The sequence below is a fragment of the Symphalangus syndactylus genome, chromosome 20 (genome assembly GCF_028878055.3).
Source record: "Symphalangus syndactylus isolate Jambi chromosome 20, NHGRI_mSymSyn1-v2.1_pri, whole genome shotgun sequence".
In the NCBI taxonomy this organism is placed as follows: Eukaryota; Metazoa; Chordata; class Mammalia; order Primates; family Hylobatidae; genus Symphalangus; species Symphalangus syndactylus.
The window spans coordinates 47,749,002-47,768,246 of record NC_072442.2 but is presented as its reverse complement, the minus strand read 5'-3'; the positions used below and the strand labels follow the sequence as shown (position 1 = coordinate 47,768,246).

The 19,245-nt window shown below is 35.8% G+C and overlaps 1 protein-coding gene across 1 annotated transcript in view; it reads right to left on the bottom strand.

Moving 5' to 3' along the window:
* Positions 1–12,698: 12,698 nt before the first annotated feature.
* The window catches only part of EFCAB13 (EF-hand calcium binding domain 13), a 78,294-nt gene continuing 71,747 nt past the window's right edge, over positions 12,699–19,245 (bottom strand). The window contains 4 exon segments of the mRNA XM_063629323.1: positions 12,699–12,907; positions 13,486–13,557; positions 15,498–15,641; positions 19,064–19,108. Of these exon segments, the coding sequence (XP_063485393.1) occupies positions 12,699–12,907; positions 13,486–13,557; positions 15,498–15,641; positions 19,064–19,108 (470 nt within the window).

Genomic DNA, 19,245 nt, shown 5'->3' with positions numbered 1-19,245 from the left:
CTTAGGATTGACTTGGCAATGCGGGCTCTTTTTTGGTTCCATATGAACTTTAAAGTAGTGTTTTCCAATTCTGTGAAGAAAGTCATTGGTAGCTTGATGGGGATGGCATTGAATCTATAAATTACCTTGGGCAGTATGGCCATTTTCACGATATTGATTCTTCCTACCCATGAGCATGGAATGTTCTTCCATTTGTTTGTATCCTCTTTTATTTCATTGAGCAGTGGTTTGTAGTTCTCCTTGAAGAGGTCCTTCACGTCCCTTGTAAGTTAGATTCCTAGGTATTTTATTCTCTTTCAAGCAATTGTGAATGGGAGTTCACTCGTGATTTGGCTCTCTGTTTGTCTGTTATTGGTATATAAGAATGTTTGTGATTTTTGTACATTGATTTTGTATCCTGAGACTTTGCTGAAGTTGCTTATCAGCTTAAGGAGATTTGGGGCTGAGACGATGGGGTTTTTCTAGATATACAATCATGTCATCTGCAAACAGGGACAATTTGACTTCTTCTTTTCCTAATTGAATACCCTTTATTTCTTTCTCCTGCCTGATTGCCCTGGCCAGAACTTCCAACACTATGTTGAATAGGAGTGGTGAGAGAGGGCATCCCTGTCTTGTGCCAGTTTTCAAAGGGAATGCTTCCAGTTTTTGTCCATTCAGTATGATATTGGCTGTGGGTTTGTCATAAATAGCTCTTATTATTTTCAGGTACGTCCCATCAATACCTAATTTATTGAGAGTTTTTAGCATGAAGTGTTGTTGAATTTTGTCAAAGGCCTTTTCTGCATCTATTGAGATAATCATGTGGTTTTTGTCTTTGGCTCTGTTTATATGCTGGATTACATTTATTGATTTGCATATGTTGAACCAGCCTTGCATCCCAGGGATGAAGCCCACTTGATCATGGTGGATAAGCTTTTTGATGTGCTGCTGGATTCAGTTTGCCAGTATTTTATTGAGGATTTTTGCATCGATGTTCATCAGGGATATTGGTCTAAAATTCTCTTTTTTTGTTGTGTCTCTCTGTTGGTGGGACTGTAAACTAGTTCCACCATTGTGGAAGTCAGTGTGGTGATTCCTCAGGGATCTAGAACTAGAAATACCATTTGACCCAGCCATCCCATTACTGGGTATATACCCAAAGGATTATAAATCATTCTGCTACAAAGACGCATGCACACGTATGTTTATTGCAGCACTATTCACAATAGCGAAGACTTGGAACCAATCCAAATGTCCAACAATGATAGACTGGATTAAGAAAATGTGGCACATATACACCATGGAATACTATGCAGCCATAAAAAAGATGAGTTCACGTCCTTTGTAGGGACATGGATGAAGCTGGAAACCATCATTCTCAGCAAACTATCGCAAGGAAAAAAAACCAAACACTGCATGTTCTCACTCATAGGTGGGAACTGAACAATGAGAACACATGGACACAGGAAGGGGAACATCACACACTGGGGCCTGTTGTGGTGGGGGATGGGGGAAGGATAGCATTAGGAGATATACCTAATGTTAAATGACGAGTTAATGGGTACAGCACACCAACATGGCACATGTATATATATGTAACAAACCTGCACGTTGTGCACATGTACCCAAAAATTTAAAGTATAATTAAAAAAAAAAAGAAATGAGGTGGAGAGCAACACAATAATAGTGCGGGACTTCAATACTCCACTGACAGCACTAGACAGTTCATCAAGACAGAAAGTCAACAAAGAAACAATGGACTTAAACTATACCTTGGAATAAACGGACTTAACAGATGTATGCAGAACATTTCATCCAACAACTGCAGAAGACACATTCTATTCACAGCATGGAACTTTCTCCAAGATAGACCATATGGTAGGTCATAAAGTGAAACTCAATAAATTTAAGAAAATTGAAATTATATTGAGCACTCTCTCTGGCCACAATGGAATAAAACTGGAAATCAACTCCAAAAGAGACCTTCAAAACCATGCGAATACATGAAAATTTAAATAACCTGCTCCTGAATGAGCATTGAGTCAAAAATGAAATCAAGATGGAAATTTTAAAATTCTTTGAACTGAATGACCATAATGACACAACCTATCAAAACCTCTGGGATACAGCAAAGGCAGTGCTAAGAGGAAAGTTCATAGCCTTAAATGCCTACATCAAAAAGACTGAAGGAGCACAAACTGACACTCTAAGGTCACACCTCAAGGAACTAGAGAAGCAAGAACAAACCAAACCCAAACCCAGCAGAAGAAGGGAAATAACCAAGATCAGAACAGAACTAAATGAAATTGAAACAAAAAAATACAAAAGATAAATGAAACAAAAAGCTGGTTCTTTAAAAAGATAAATAAAATTGATAGACCACTGGTGAGATTAACCAAGAAAAGAAGAGAGAAAATCCAAATAACCCCACTAAGAAACAAAACAGGAGATATTACAACTGACACCACTGAAATACAAGAGATCATTCAAGGGTACTCTGAACACCCTTGTGCACATAAATCAGAAAACCTAGAAGACATGGATAAATTCCTGGAAAAATACAACTCTCCTAGCTTAAATCAGGAAGAATTAGGTATCCTGAACAGACCAATAACAAGCAGCAAGATTGAAATGGTAATTAAAAATTACCAACAAAAAAAAGTCCAGAACCAGATGATTCACAGCAGAATTCTACTAGACATTCAAAGAAGAATTGGTACCAATCCTTTTGACACTATTCCACAAGACAGAGAAAGAAGGAACCCTCCCTAATTCATTCTATGAAGCCAGCATCATTCTAACACCAAAACCAAGAACGGACATAACTGAAAAAGAAAACTACAGACTGATATCCTTGATCAATGTAGATGCTAAAATCCTTAACAAAATACTAGCTAACCGAATCCAACAACATATCAAAAAGATAATCCACCATGATCAAGTGGGTTTCATACCAGGGATGCAGGGATAGTTTAACATACACAAGTCAATAAATGTGATACACCACATAAACAGAATTAAAAACAAAAATAGCATGACCATGCAGAAAAAGCATTTGACAAATCCAGCATCTCTTTATGATTAAAACCCTCAGCACAATAGGCATACAAGGGACATACCTTAATGCAATAAAAGCCATCTATGACAAACCCACAGCTGACATAATACTGAATGGCAAAAAGTTGAAAGCATTCCCTCTGAGAACTGGAACAAGACAAGGATGCCCACTCTCACCATTCCTCTTCAACATAGTACTGGAAGTCCTAGCCAGAGTAATAAGGCAAGAGAAAGAAAGGCATCCAAACTGGTAAAGAGGAAGTCAAACAGTCACTATTTGCAGATGATATGATTGTTTACCTCAAAAACCCTAAGGACTCCTCCTGAAGGCTCCTAGAACTGATAAAAGAATTCAGCAAAACTTCCAAATACAAGATTACCATACACAAATCAGTAGTTCTTCTATACACCAACAGTGACCAAGCGGAGAATCAAATCAAGAACTCAACCCATTTTACAATAGTTGCAAAAAAAAAAAAAAAAACTTAGGAATATACTGAACCAAGGAGTCAAAAGACCTACTTTTAGTTTTTTAAGGGATCTCCGTGTTGTTTTCCATAGTGGTTTTATTAGTTTACACTCCCACCAGCAGTGTAAAAGTGTTCCCTATTCACCACATCCATGCCGACGTCTATTTAATTATGGCCATTCTTGTAGGAGTAAGGTGGTATCTCATTGTGGTTCTAATTTGCATTTCCCTAACAAATAGTGATGTTGTGCGTTTTTTTCATATGTTTGTTGGCCATTTGTATATCTTCTTTTGAGAACTGTCTATTCATATCCTTTGCCCACTTTTTGATGGTTTTGTTTTTTTCTTGCTGACTTGTTTGAGTTCTTTGTAGATTCTTGATATTAGCCCTTTGTCAGATGTAGAGTTTGTGAATATTTTCTCTCATTCTGTGGGTTGTCTGTTTGCTGATTATTTCTTTTGCTTTGCAGAAACTTTTCAGTTTAATTAAGTCCCATCTATTTATTTTTGTTTTGGTTGCATTTGCTCTTGGGTTCTTGGTCATGAACTCTTTTCCTAAGCCAATGTCTAGAAGAGTTTTTCTAATGTTATATTCTATAATTTTTATGGTTTCAAATCTTTGATTTAAGTCTTTGATCCATCTTGAGTTGATTTTGTATAAGGTGAGTGATGAGGATACAGTTTCGTGTTTCTACATGTGATTTGCCAATTATCCCCATGCCATTTGTTGAATAGGGTGTCCTTTCCCTACTTCATGCTTTTGTTTTGTTGAAGATCAGTTGGCTGTATTTGGCTTTAACTGTGGGTTCTCTATTCTGTCCCATTGGTCTACATGCCTATTTTTATACCAGTACCATGCTGTTTTGATAATTATTGCCTTGCAGTATAGTTTGAAGTCAGGTAATGTGATGCTCCAGAGTTGTTCTTTTTGCCTAGTCTTACTTTGGCTATGCAGGCTCTTTTTTAGTTCTATATGAATTTTAGGACTTTTTTCTAGTTCTATGAGGAATGATCATGGTACTTTGGTGGGAATTGCAGTGAATCTGTAGATTGCTTTTGGCAGTATGGTAATTTTCACAGCATTGATTCCACGCATCCATGACCATTTGTTTGTGTCATTGATGATCTCTTTCAGCAGTGTTTTGTAGTTTTCCTTGTAGAGATCTTTCACCTCCTTGGTTCAGTATATTCCTAAGTATTTATTTATTTTTTTGTAGTTGTTGTGAAGGGGATTGAGTTCTTGATTTGATTCTCAGCTTGGTCATTGTTGGTGTATAGCAGTGCTACTAATTTGTGTACACTGATTTTATATCCTGAAATGCTACTGAATTCATTTATCAGATCTAGGAGCTTTTTGGATGAATCTTGAGGGTTTTCTGGGTATACAATCATATCATTGATGAAAAGTGACAGTTTGCCTTTCTCTTTACTGATTTGGATGCGCTTTATTTTTTTCTCTTGTCTGATTGCTCTGGATCACACCAGACAGCAATTTTTAAACTGTGATATTTGACAAAGTTTTGACATTTGTAAACACAAATAAGCAATAATCACAATAAAATAATGAACACACTTATCATACCCAAAAGGATTTTATATCATTTTGTCATATTTGTTTTGCTATTGTCTAAGAAATTGAGTAATTTTTAAAGTAAAAAATCCAAAAGACAAGGAAAGAGAAAAGGAAATATGAAACAGGTGGCTGAAATAGAAAGTACTAGTAAAATGGTAGATTTAAACCCAAATACTTTAGTAATCTCATACGTGTAAGTTAACTACATGGTTTAATTAAAAGACATATTACTAATTAATTAATGGGAGTGAAGGAATAAATCGTCCCTGCCGAAGAATTTCAAATAATTTTAAAATGTAGAAGGAATGAGGGAAGTAGAAAATCAACATTAGAACAACACAGTAATAATTGCTACCGGCTAGCAATTCATCTGCCAATGAATGCTAAAATTAGTGGGAGAAACTTAGAGGAGAAACAGAATACTTGCACAGTCTCAAAGTATCTCCTCCAAAAATATTTATTAATTACTGTGGTTATTTTAACACACGTTCACAAATTCTTTGATACTCCTCCCTCCAGAAGAATAGCCTAATTTTCTTCTTCTTGAGCATGGGGCTAAACTTTATGACTTGCATCTAACAAAAACTGTGAAAAAAGGAAAAAGAGTAACTTTACAATGAAAAAATATGGCAGACACCATTTCAAGTGATCAAGTGATCATACTATCATCAGTAACAAATCATGTTAATATAATGTATTATATGTTGCAATAAAAAGGGCACTTTACCTTTGGGGTATTCTTCCCAAAAGCCCATAACCCCAGGCAAATCATGAGATAAACCCAAACTAAGGGTTTATACAAAATATCTGACCAATACTCTTCCAAAGTGTCATGCTCACTAAATAGAAGGAAAGACTGAGAAACTGTCATAGACTAGAGAAGGCTAATAAGACATGACAGCTAAATGCAACATGGTATCCCAGGCTAGATCCTGGGACATTAAAGCACATTAGTGAAAACTAGTGAAATCCAAATATATTCTGTAGTTTAATGAATGGTACTCTCCCAATATTAATATCTCTGTTTTAATAAATGTTACATGGTTATGTATGATGCTAACATTAGGGGAAGCTGGGTAGGGTACACAGGAACTCTGTACTATCATTAAAACTCTTCTGTAAATGTAAACATTTCAAATAAAACATTTTTTAAGATACTAACAGGCTAGCAAAGCCATGTACTATTCATGAGATACATCTAAAATATAAGGATACAGAAAGAATGAAAGTAAAATGACAAAAAAGATATGTTATCCCTAAAAAAAAGATAGCCAATGTTGCTATACTAGTATCAAGGTAGATGTTAAGATAAAAAGCATTATTAAAAACAAATATGGATACTTTATAATGAAATGGTCTATTAATTTGGATGATATATCAGTTTTTTTGAGACAGGGTCTCACTTTGTCACCCGGGTTGGAATGAAGTGGTACGAACACAGCTCACTGCAGCCTCAACCTCCTGGGCTCAAGCAATTCTTGCCTCGACCCCCCAAGTAGTTGAGACTACAGGCTCATGCTATCACACCGAGCTAATTTATTTATTTATTTTTTCTTTTTGAGATGGAGTCTCACTCTGTCACCCAGGCTGGAGTGCAGTGGTGCGATCTCAGCTCACTGCAAACTCCGCCTCCCGGGTTCACACCATTCTCCTGCCTCCGCCTCCCAAGTAGCTGGAACTACAGGCACCCGCCACCAGGCCTGGCTAATTTTTGTATTTTTAGTAGAGACGGGGTTTCACTGTGTTAGCCAGTATGGTCTTGATCTCCTTACCTCGTGATCCACCCACCTCAGCCTCCCAAAGTGCTGGGATTACAGGCGTGAGCCACCGTGCCTGGCCCATACCAAGCTAATTTTTGTACTTTTTGTAGAGACAGGGTTTCACCATCTTGCCCAGGCTGGTCTCAAACTCCTGAGCTCAAGTGATCCGCCTGCCTCAGCCTTCCAAAGTGCTGGGATTACAGGCATGAATCACAATGCCCAGCCTTAATTCTAAGTCAGCATGTTAACAACATGGGCTAAAACTATAGACAGCAAACACTGACAGAATTGAAAGGAGAAGTAGACAAATACATAATCATTGTATAAAATTGTGAAAGATTTTAGAACAACTGTTTCAGTAATTATTGAACAAAGAAATAAAACATCAGTAAGAATATAAAAAAATTGAATTTGACAATAAATCCGATCTAATATATAGAACACTCCCACCCAACCCAACTGCAGACTACATATTCTTCTCAATCACATGAAATATTTACTAAAAATTAGGAAATTATTACATTGATACAATGTAATAATATCATCTAATTCTCAAACACATTCACATTCTGCTATTTGTCCTGGTAATGCCATTTTTAGCAAAATGATACATATTTTGTGAATGCTATAAAGAAGGCACCGAGATTAACTTTTTTATAAATGAATATTCAATTGAAATAACATCATTTATTTAAAAGGCCATCCTTTCCTTGCTCCATTGCAGTGGTACCTTTGTTGTAACTTTATAACTTTGTTATAAATCTTGATGTAAAGTAACGTGAGTTTTGCAACTTTGTCTTCTTCAACTTTGCCCTGGCTATTTTGGCCCTTTGCATTTATTCTCATATTTAAAATCAGATTGTCAGTTTCTATAAAATTATGCTAAACTTTTGATTGGGATTGCATTGAATATATAGCTCAAATTGGTGAGAACTGAAAGCATATTGAAACTACAAAACATAATATATCTCTCCATTTATTTAGGTTTTTCTTTAAATTTTGTCAAAATTGTTTTGTAGTTTTCTGTTTAAAAATTATAAACTTGTTTCACTAGTTACTCCTAAATATTTACTTTTTTGTACCATTGCAAATCATATCTTTATTTTCATTTTATAATTGTTTGTGGCAAAATACAGAAATACAATTTTTGAACATAGAATTATAATTTTAAATTGATCATGTGTCAAGCAGCTCTGATAAATTTGCTCATTAACTGAAATACAACAATATAATAAGCAGTGTATAGATTCATATTTTTTCTACCTATTAATTATATTGTCAATGAGTAATGGAAGTTCTATTCTTCCCTTTTAATCCTTATCTTTCTTATTCTGTTTTGCCTGTGGTACTGGCTAGGACTTCCAGTACACTGTTGAATAGAAGTGATGATAGTAGACATTCTTGTCTCATTCCTAATCTCTGTGAGCAAGAATTTAAAATTTTCCTTTAAACATGATTGTTGTAGGTTTCTGTAAGTACCCCTTAACATGAAAGGGTGTTGAATTTGATCATATATGTTTTCTACAACTACTAAGATGATTTTTCTTCCTCCTTTACTTTGTAATATGAAGAATTACATTTTTATTTTTGTTAATTAATACCAATATTGCACTCCTAAAAATAATTCAACTTGTGATATATCTTTCCTTTTTATATATCACTAGATTTCATTTGATCCTATTTTATTAAAGCTTTTCCCATTTGTGGTCATGATGGGGACTGAATTATAATTTGGTGCCCATGTAAGGTTTTTATATGAAGATTACATAGGTCTCATAAAATGAGGTTGGAAATGTTCTTCCTGCTTCTAAACTCTGAAGGAGTTTATGTAAGAGTGGTACTATATCCTTCTTAAATTTTAAAATAACTTACCAATGAAGCCATCTGAACCTGGAGTTACTCTTCAGATTTTCTCATTATTCTTCAGCTACTTTTGGTAAGTTGAGTTTTTCAAGGAATTCATTCTTTTCATTAAAATTTTCAAATGCATTGGTATAAAAGTATAAGATCCTCTTAGTATCTTTTTTATGTCTGTGTACTCTGTAGTAATGTCCCTTTTTTCATTCCTGATATTGGTAACATTTCTTATATGTAGATCTCTTGGTAGTGAACTTTCTGTTTTTTAAAATATTATTTCATTTTTAAAAGATATTTTAATATAGAATACAATGTTCACAGCCTTTAAAAAAGTTTAGTATTCAATGTTATTCCATTGTCTCTGGCATTCATCAGAGATGGACCACAGCATTCTGAAAGACAGGTGCATTTCACCAGCACTGTAACTCCTGAACAGTAATAACCAATAAACTATTGACTCATGAACTAAGCTAGACTCCTCCAATGATAATTTTGTAAACATTTTTTGTAAAGAAAGCTACAAATATTTATTTATTATTATTATTATCATCATTATTATTTAGAGATGGGATCTCGCTCTGTCACACACGCTGGAGTGCAGCAGCATGATCACAGCTCACCGCGGCCTTGAACTCCTGGGCTCAAGCGATCCTCCTGTTTTCCTGAGTAGCTGGGACTACAGTTATGTGCCATCACACCTGACTTATTTTTAAATTTTTTGTAGGGACAGGGTCTTGCCATGCTGCCCAGGCTGGTCTCAAAGTCCTGGCCTCAAACGATCCCCCCACCATGGCCTCCCAAAGTGCTGAGATTTATAGGCATAAGCCACCACACCCAGCAATCAATATTTTTTTGCTCCTTAGAAAATAATGTATAACTTTTCACTGGTGGCTTTTAGGATTTTCTCTTTGTAGTTGGTTTTCAGCCATTTTACTCTCGTGTTCTTAAATGTGGTTTTCTTTGTGTTTATCCTATGGCCCCACAAATCCTGACAGGCTTGGTTACTGCCCATTGCCCTTAAACAGTTGTGGTGATTACTTATGTTGCTTAATTTTTACCAGATTTTATAGTTATTCTACAAAATACAAGCTACTTCATCATATACAGATAGAACCAGGTGAACCAGCTTTACGGGTAATTCTAGTTACCCTGCTCTGGTTAAAAATTACTGTTTAGGTTATTACTTTAAACAAAGCTATAGCAATCAAAAGTATGTGATATTGATATAACGATAGAATAAATATAAAAGGAATAGAATTGAGAGTCCAGAAATAAACCCATACATCTATGATCAATTGATTTTCTCTAAGGGTACCAAAATCATTCAGTGGAGAAAGAACAATGTTTTCAACAATGGATGCTAGGACAACTAAAAATCTGGACCAAAAAAGATAAAAATGGACTGTCATCTCACACCACATACAAAAATTAACTCTAATTTATTAAGGATTCAAATAAAAGAGCTAAAACTAGAAGAGAACTTTGGTGTAAACCTTCAGGAGTTTAGATTATCTTTATGATATCAAAAGAAACAACAAAATAAAATATAAATTGAACTTCACCAAATTCAAAATCATTTATGCTTCAAAGGACACCAGGAAAGAAAAAAAGACAACTAACGAAATGTGAAAAAATACTTGCAATTATCTACCTGATAAAGGTCTAATATCCAAAATATATGAATTAACTCTTAGAACTCAACAATAAAAAGCCTGATTTTAAAATGGGCAAAGGATTTGAATATACATGTTTCCAGAAAATCATTGAGGAGAAAGTATGTATCCCAGAACAAGTTTTTAATGCAGACAAAAGTGCCCTATTCTGGAAAATAATGCCAAAAAGGACACTTATTAGTAGGGAAGAGAAGCAAGCATCATGATTTAAGAAGGGTAAGCTAGCTCTAATGTTTTGTGCAAATGCAGTTAGGTTTAAAATCAGGACCGCCCTTATCCATAAAGCTGCTAACCCTCAAGCCTTGAAGGGAAAGATAAACTCCTGCTCCCATCTTTTGATTTTATAACAAGAAGGTTTGGAAAACCAGAATTCTTTTTCTAGATTGGTTCCATCAATGCTTTGTCCCTGAAGCAAGGAAGAGACTGCCTTTTAAAGTTCTTTTGATATTGGACAATGCCTCTGGCCACCCAAACTCTATGAATTCAACACCAAAGGCATTGAAGTGGTCTACTTGGCTCCAAATATGATATCAGCCTCTACATTAGGGGGTCATAAGAACCTTTAAAGGCTCATTACACATGGTACTCTATGGAAAGAATTGTCAACACTGTGGAAGAAAACCCTGACAGAGAGAACATGAAAGGCTTCAGTAGGATGCCACGTCAAGCCCCAAACAATAAACTCCTGCTGGAGAAAGCTGTGTCCAGATGTTGTGCATGACTGCACAGGATTTATAACAGAGCTAAACAAGGAGATCATGAAAGAGATTGTGGAAATAGCGAGAAAAAAAATGGTGAAGGGTGAAAGGAGAAATTCAAGAGTTAATATACACCACACCAGAGGAATTAACTGAAGATGACTTGATAGGGATGAATGCTTCCAAACCAGTGCCAGATGATAAGGAAGGAGACATAGAAGAAGCAATGCAAGGAAACAAATTGACATTAGACAATCTGGTAGAAGAGTTCCAATTATTCATGACTGCTTTGACTTATTTTATGACATGGACCCTTCTATGATATGGACACTGAAACTAAAGCAAACAGTGAAAGATTGGTATCATAGAGAAACATTCTTAGAGAAATGAAAAGCCAATAACGTCAGACAAGAAATTATGATGTATTTCTATAAAGTTAAATCAACTGTCCTTGCCTCTTCTGCCTCTTCTTCCACCACTTCCACCTCTTCCATCTCTCCCACTCCTGAGATAGCAAAACCAACTCCTCTTCCTACTCATCTTGAAGATGATGAGGATGAGGATGATCATCCAGTTACACTTAATGAAGAGTCAACATATTTTATCTTCCTTATGATTTTAACAATATTTTCTTTTCTCTAGCCATGTTATTGTAAGAAACAGTATTATATAAATATACCATAAAGATACGTGTTAATCATTTATGTTATTGATAAGGCTTCTACTCAACAGTAGACTATTAGTAATTAAGTCTCGGGGGAGTCTGAAATTATACATGAATTTTTGACAGTGCAGCCACTCGTTTTCCAGCCAGTCTCTTGAAGCAAAAGTATCCCCTTACCCTTGGACTTTTGGAAATGTGGACTTTCTTTCATTTTCATTAAGCAATCTTTTAAATCCAACTCTATATTATCTAGAAGGTGCCCCTAACCCCCACATTGTTCAAGAGTCAATTGTACTAATTCATGCTATAATATAAATGAACTTAGAAAACATACGCTATCAGCATGGATGTAGCTGGAGGCCATTATCCTAAGTGCATTAACACAGAAACAGAAAACCAAACACTGCATGTTCTCACTTATAAGTATGAGCTAAACATTGGGTACTCATGAACAGAAAGATGGCAACAATTGAAAGTGGAGACTACCAGAGGAGGGGAGGGGGAGAAGGGGAAAGGGTTGTAAAACTAACTATTGCATACTATCCTCAGTACCTGGGTGATGGGATCATTCATATCCCAAACCTTAGCATCACACAATATACCCAGGTAACAAGCCTGCACATGTACCCCCTGAATCTAAACTAAAAGTTGAAAAAAAGAGAAAGAAAGCATATGCTGTATAAAAGAAGTTAGACACAAAAAAATACAATATGATTACATTTATATGAAATGTTCAAAATAGGCAAATTCATACAGACAGAAAGTAGATGCATGGTTGTCAGTAGTTGGAGAGAAGTGGGAATGGAGAATAACTGCTAACAGGTACAGAGTTTCTTTCGGAGTCATGAAAATGTTTTGGAATTAGAAAGTGGTGATGGTTGCACAACTTTCTGAATATACTAAAAATCACTGAATGGTACACTTTAAAAGGGTGAAATTTATGGTATATGAATTATGTCTCAATTTTAAAAGCTACATCTGATTAAAAATACTATAAGGCATTCAATTTTAGAGATATTAAAATGTAAAAAATGTGATACAAAGACATTTGTTTCACCAAAGCATTTAGAAATACGCCATTGATAAGGGTATCCGCATCCATGAAGAGTTCTTTGGTAGGTGTTCTCTGCAGACTTGGGAGTTAGGAAAATATGTTGGTGTTGAAATGGTCTCCCTAATTTCAAAAAGAATAAGACAAACCTCAGGGACAGAGGCCAAGCAGAAGTCTTTAAATAGCAGGGACAAAATGATGTGGTTAGGCAACATAGATAGTGTGGTATTAAGAATAATACAGGGATTGATACTGCGGGGATTTAGAAGGACTGATTAACTGAAGTTAGGATTTCTATAACCGAAATAGATGAGCAGTCCAGTTGTGTACATCTGAAAACTCCAGAGGCATGACTTAAGATGTCACAAAAACTGGTGGTCCCTCATCCAATTCCACACATGATTTAATTCACAGATCAGAAGTCATTGAAGAAAAACCTAACTCCTTTGAGAAAGGACCTTGCACATATTAATCTTTTTAACCTTGCCTAGTTTTCCCCCTCATTATATCTTTGCCCAATTTTCTTCACTTATTTTTATATTATTATATTATTTATACTATACATCATAAGTGGCTTGAAATCCTTTTTAAAATTAGAGAGACTAAAAATTAAAAACTTGAAATCCAGATAGTCATTTTTAAATGTCATTTTTAAGTATCTATTTTCTAGCCATTCTCTTGAACAAGAAGTATTCACTTACCCTTGGACTTTTGGAAATGTGGACTTTCTTTCATTTTCATTAAGAAATCTTTTAAATCCACCTCCATATTATCTGGAAGGTCAAAGTCAAAAATGCTGACATTAAAAACCTGATACTGAATTGGCACATGAAATAAAGACCGATTTATAATAGTTAGCTAAAATTTCACTCTAGCTCACTTTTCTGTCTCAAATGATTGAAACTATTTCAATAGAACTTTTAACACTTTTTAAAACCACCCAGTGAATAGTTAATAATATTACTAGCAAACAATAGCTAACATTTTTGAGTTCCTTATATATACTAGGCACCCTTTTATGGTGTTTTACATATATTAAATCATGTAATCTTCATAACAATTCTATGATGTGCGTACTCTTCGCATGCCTATTTTTTTTTTTTTTTGAGACGGAGTCTTGCTCTGTTGCCCAGGCTGGAGTGCAGTGGCGCGATCTCTGCTCACTGCAAGCTCCGCCTCCCAGGTTCTGCATGCCTATTTTTGAAAGATGAAAGCACATGGAAATTAAATAACTTGTCCAGGTCACAAAGTCAGGAAATGTTAGAGGTTGTATTTGAATTGATGCAGTCTAAGGCCAGGGAGACAATGTTATTAGAATACACACATACATGCACATGTACATGTACAAACACACACACACACACACACAAACACACACACATACAGTCACAAGTTAAGTAAGGTGCAATAATGTGACACAGCAGACAATTTAGGGCTATAATTATATTAAGGAGACTTTGAGTTTAAACAAAATGGCAGACCTGGGTAGCACAGAAACCATCCCACTACAAACCCCTAGAGATGCTCTATGACATATAACATTCCATGGATGTGTGACTGAGTCATATGAAGGAAATAACAAAAAGTTAACTGGGAACTGAGATCCAGAATGCTAAGCATTGAGTACTAACACCAAAACTATCTTTGGGATAGAGATGAGACCCAGAAATGGCTAGGTCCTTGATTTAAATGCTCATACAGAGTCATAAAAAAAGATTCGAGCCCATAAAAATAAGAGTAGGAACTTAGCTATCAAATAAAACTGAAATGCTTAAAGGGTTTCAATCTTGGTTTTTTAAAAAAGAAATTAAAATATTATATTTATTGACTCAAATAAACAAGGAGGCCTAAATCTTCCCAATTCTGAGAGACAGTGGAGAAAAAAAAAATCTCTTGTGAGAAATTGAAGGCCCAGCATGCATCTCATGTGGGTGTGAAGTCAAAATTTATACCACTCTGATGATGTGAGAAAAGCGAGGTAAAAACATAAAAATTGATCTAGGTGAATAACAATCTGGGGAACCTGGCAAAATCAGTAACTAAACTGTACTGGGGAGGTATTCTTAAACCTAGGACTCACAGGATTCCCAGACACAAATTGGTTAAGATAAGCCCAAAATAAAAGTTCACCAAAAACCAACAGAACTCCACAGCTTCTAGAAGTATTCCCAAATGATTTGACTTCCTAAAAGTAAATGTGTATAGGAAAGGAGATCAAGTACATATTACATGAAGTCAAAGACAGAAAACAAAGGTAAATATGGACTACTTGAAAACAATCACTAAAACTAAATAACTTATTTTTAAATGTAGTGAGCCCTCCCATATTTTATTTGGTTAAAAATCAAAATGGAGCAAGTACTGTAAAAAAAAAAAAAAATGAAAGCGGATCTCCTCTGAAAAAGATTGCATATCAAAATAAGCTGCTGTTGTCATGTTTTTATTTTATTATACAATTTATGGTATTTTTCCACCCATGCTTATAAGTAATTAATGGTAATTAAATAAGCACATATAGTATCCATATGAGTATGAATAGATATGTTCAATAAATATTTAAATTAGTAGAGTGATTTGGCTCTAATTTGTATCAACCTAAGCCTCCAACAGAAAAATGACTCCCATTAGCATCTTATCCTTATAGGTACACTCTAAGATATTTTTCATAAGTAGAAAAAAAATGAAAAGAATCTCAGGCCAAAAAAATGCTCACCACTGACGTTACAACAGTTAAGGGCTTCATTGAAGTCCTCCTCAGTTAAATTAACATTCAAACATTTCAAGGCATGCTCCAAATCAGGTATACCAATCTTGCCATTATCAACATGTGACAAGATGTTAGCAGCTTCTTTTTTTTTTTTTTTTTTTTTTTTTTTTTTTTTTTTTTTTTTTTTTTTTTTTTTTTTTTTTGGAGACGGAGTCTCGCTCTGTCACCCAGGCTGGAGTGCAGTGGCGCAGTCTCGGCTCACTGCAAGCTCCGCCTCCCGGGTTCACGCCATTCTCCTGTCTCAGCCTCTCCGAGTAGCTGGGACTACAGGCGCCCGCCACCACGCCCGGCTAATTTTTTTGTATTTTTAGTAGAGACGGGGTTTCACCGTGGTCTCGATCTCCTGACCTTGTGATCCGCCCGCCTCGGCCTCCCAAAGTGCTGGGATTACAAGCGTGAGCCACCGCGCCCGGCCAGCAGCTTCTTTAATCTCTACAAAGATAAATGTATACAAGCTAGTATGGTGTAAAAAACATTCAAAATAATTTGTCCAAAATCTACCATAGGTAAACCTCAAATTAAATATTTATCTGAATCAAAATCTCTCCAAAGGAAACACAATATTTTCTATTTGTAACTGATGGCCCACTTCCCTCAAGCAGCACTTGAAACAAAAAAACATTATGGCAAAGAGAATAATATGATGGGTTATTGACATGTATTATAATAAGATTTTATCTTCATTCATTCATCCATTAAAAACTGAATGAGCTACATGCCTCCCTGTACATGTAGATCTAAAGATTTCTACCACCTGATGATGTAAACAAAGGCTAAAATTTGAGATTGAAGCTCTTGATCCCCAGGGCCTCAGATAGTTCATACTGTGCTTTTGTGTGAATTGGGAAAAGGCACCTCCTCTCTATGCATTAGTTACAAAAAAGGGTACCTTTCACTAGGCAACTGCAATCCAGCACAGAGGTTCAAGGCTTGGGTATGAACTGCATTTCAGCCTCCACTTATGCTCTCTCAACAGGCACCTTTGTACAAAGCACAACTCATATAACCAAATGGGGCAGTCCTGTTGATCTCACACCAATTTAAAATATAAAACATAATCATTATGTGGTTTTTAATTTTTCTGGTTTTTGTCTGTTTGTTTTTGTTTTTGTTTTTGAGATGGAGTCTCACTCTGTCACCCAGGCTGGAGTGCAGTGGTGCCATCTCAGCTCACTGCAAATTCTGCTTCCTGGTTCATGCCATTCTCCTGCCTCAGCCTCCCGAGTAGCTGGGATTACAGGCATGTGCCACCACACATGGCTAATTGTTTTTATATTTTTAGTAGAGATGGGCTTTCGCCATGTTGGCCAGACTGGTCTGGAACTCCTGAGCTCAAGTGATCCACCGGCCTCAGCCTCCCAAAGTGCTGAGATTACAGGCGTGAGACACCAAATCCAGCCTAATTTTTCATCTGTACCATTTCTCAATCAATTTCTCCCTCAACCCCATATGTCTATGTTTCCATATGCTGAAAATTGTTGCATTACACCAAGAGATCTAAGCCTTCATGGAGATCACTTGGAAAGAACACCATAATATCATCTTAGACCTACATTCATTCTACTAACAGTTATTTTACAGCTTCTAAGATCAACAATAAAATATTCAGTCCCTCGTATCAAAGATTTTCAAGTAAATTCCTTGATAAGGGAGACTAAATCTGTCATATCTATAAACAAAATTATACCATATAGTAAGTGATATGAGAAAAATACACACACAAAATTATGGAAGCACTGAGAAGGTTCACCTAACCTAGATTTAAAAAGTGATGAACTCTGGGAAGGAAGTCTTATGGCATGAGAAATGACATTTGAGATGAGTTGGGGGGGGAAATGTCAGTTTGTCTGTCAGGGAATGTATCCAAAGGAAACAGTATATGCAAATAAATGCAAAAGCAAATAGAGCCAATTTAAATTGTGCTAAGTAGTATGACTACAGAATAAACACAAATGCAGAAATGATAAAGGGTGGGTCTGAAGAGATAAGAAGACAGATCTATTCAGTCATTCATTCAATAAATATTCATGATTATGAGTTAATAACAAAAGATTTGGAACAATAGCATAGTAAATATTACATAAGTATCAGATGTTAATATTAGTTAACCTTAAGAGTCTAATTAAAGAGCCAGGACTCTGCTAGGTCCTGGAGATACGACGGTAAGCAAAGTGGAGACATATTCCTTGGCCCAATGATACCAGGCAAGTGGGAGGAAGAGATATTAATCAAATAATCGAAAACAGAAATGGATATTTATAATATGAAATAAGTGCTATGAAGTGGACAGAATTTAATAAGAGCATATAACAAAGGAAACAAAAAATTCTGACCTATACTAGCCGCTGATGATAGGCTTTTCTATAATTGACTCATGGAGTCAAAAGAGATTATTCTCCAGCTTTCAGACTTAATGTTGTTTTCCCTTTTTGGTTTCGGACTTACTTGGGACCAATTATCCCTTTCTTCTCACTCATTTCTCCCTCATGGAATGCATATGTCTATCCTATGCCTGTGTGTTTTGGAAGCATGTAACTTGCTAACTTCACAGGCTTACTGCTGAGGAGAATTTGCCTCAAGATGAATTGTGCCTTGAGTCTCACCCATCTGATTAAGATGAGACTCTGGAATTTGGAATTTTGAGTTGACACGGGAACAAGTTAAGACTTTTGGGGCTACCAAGATGGAATGAATGTATTTTGCACATGAAAAGGGCATGAATTTTGAGGGCCAGGGATGGAATGCTATGGTTTGATTGTGTCCCCCAAAGTTTATGTGCTGAAAACTTAATCCCCAATGCAACAGTGTTGACAGGTCGGGCCTAATAAGAGGTGATTAAGTCACAAAGGCTCTGCCCCTGTGACTAGATTAATGTCAGTGATTTAGTTATTGCAAGAGTGGCCTTATTATGAAAGTAAGTTCAGTCTCTTCTTGCTCTCTTGCTCTCTCAAACTTTCTTGCCCTTCTGTCTTCTGCCATAGTATGACACAGCAATAAGGCCCTCACTAGATGTGGGCCTCTTGACCTTGGATTTCCCAGCCTCTAGAATTGTAAGAAATGAATCTCTCTCTTCTTTTTTTTTTTTTTAAACAAATTATCCAATCTGTGGTATTCTGTTACAGCAACACAAAACGGATTACAACAGTAGGCAAAGAGGATCAGGGAAGAATATTCCAGGGAATAGAATATGAAAAAGTCTTGTGGTGGGAGGAAACGGGAGTATCTAAGGAACTAAAGTAAAGCCAATTTAGTTGAAGTACAGAAAAGAAGGATAATGGTACAAAATAACACTAGAAAAGGCATGGAGGATTTTAATTTTTATCCTAATAACAATAGGAAATGTTTGAAGAGTTATAAATAGGGGGAGGTAACATGATTAGATTACTATTGTGAAAAATAGTAATCTGGCTGAAGTGGGCAGGAAAGATGAGAAATACATTGGTACTTGGCAATTATTCTAAAAAATATCTCTTATTATTGAAAATTTTCTCATATACAAAGTTCTTACTCACCGTTTACCTTTGGTAATTTTACATTTGAAGCCTCTTTCCCAAAATCTGCAAATTTAGAGAGAGACATTACATAATGAGGAATGGCATCCTAATCTTACCCTGTTTGAAAGGAAACCAATGGATAGATTGAATACTTCTTTTCCCACTAACATTTATCATTGATAACCATTCCCTTCTTCTCA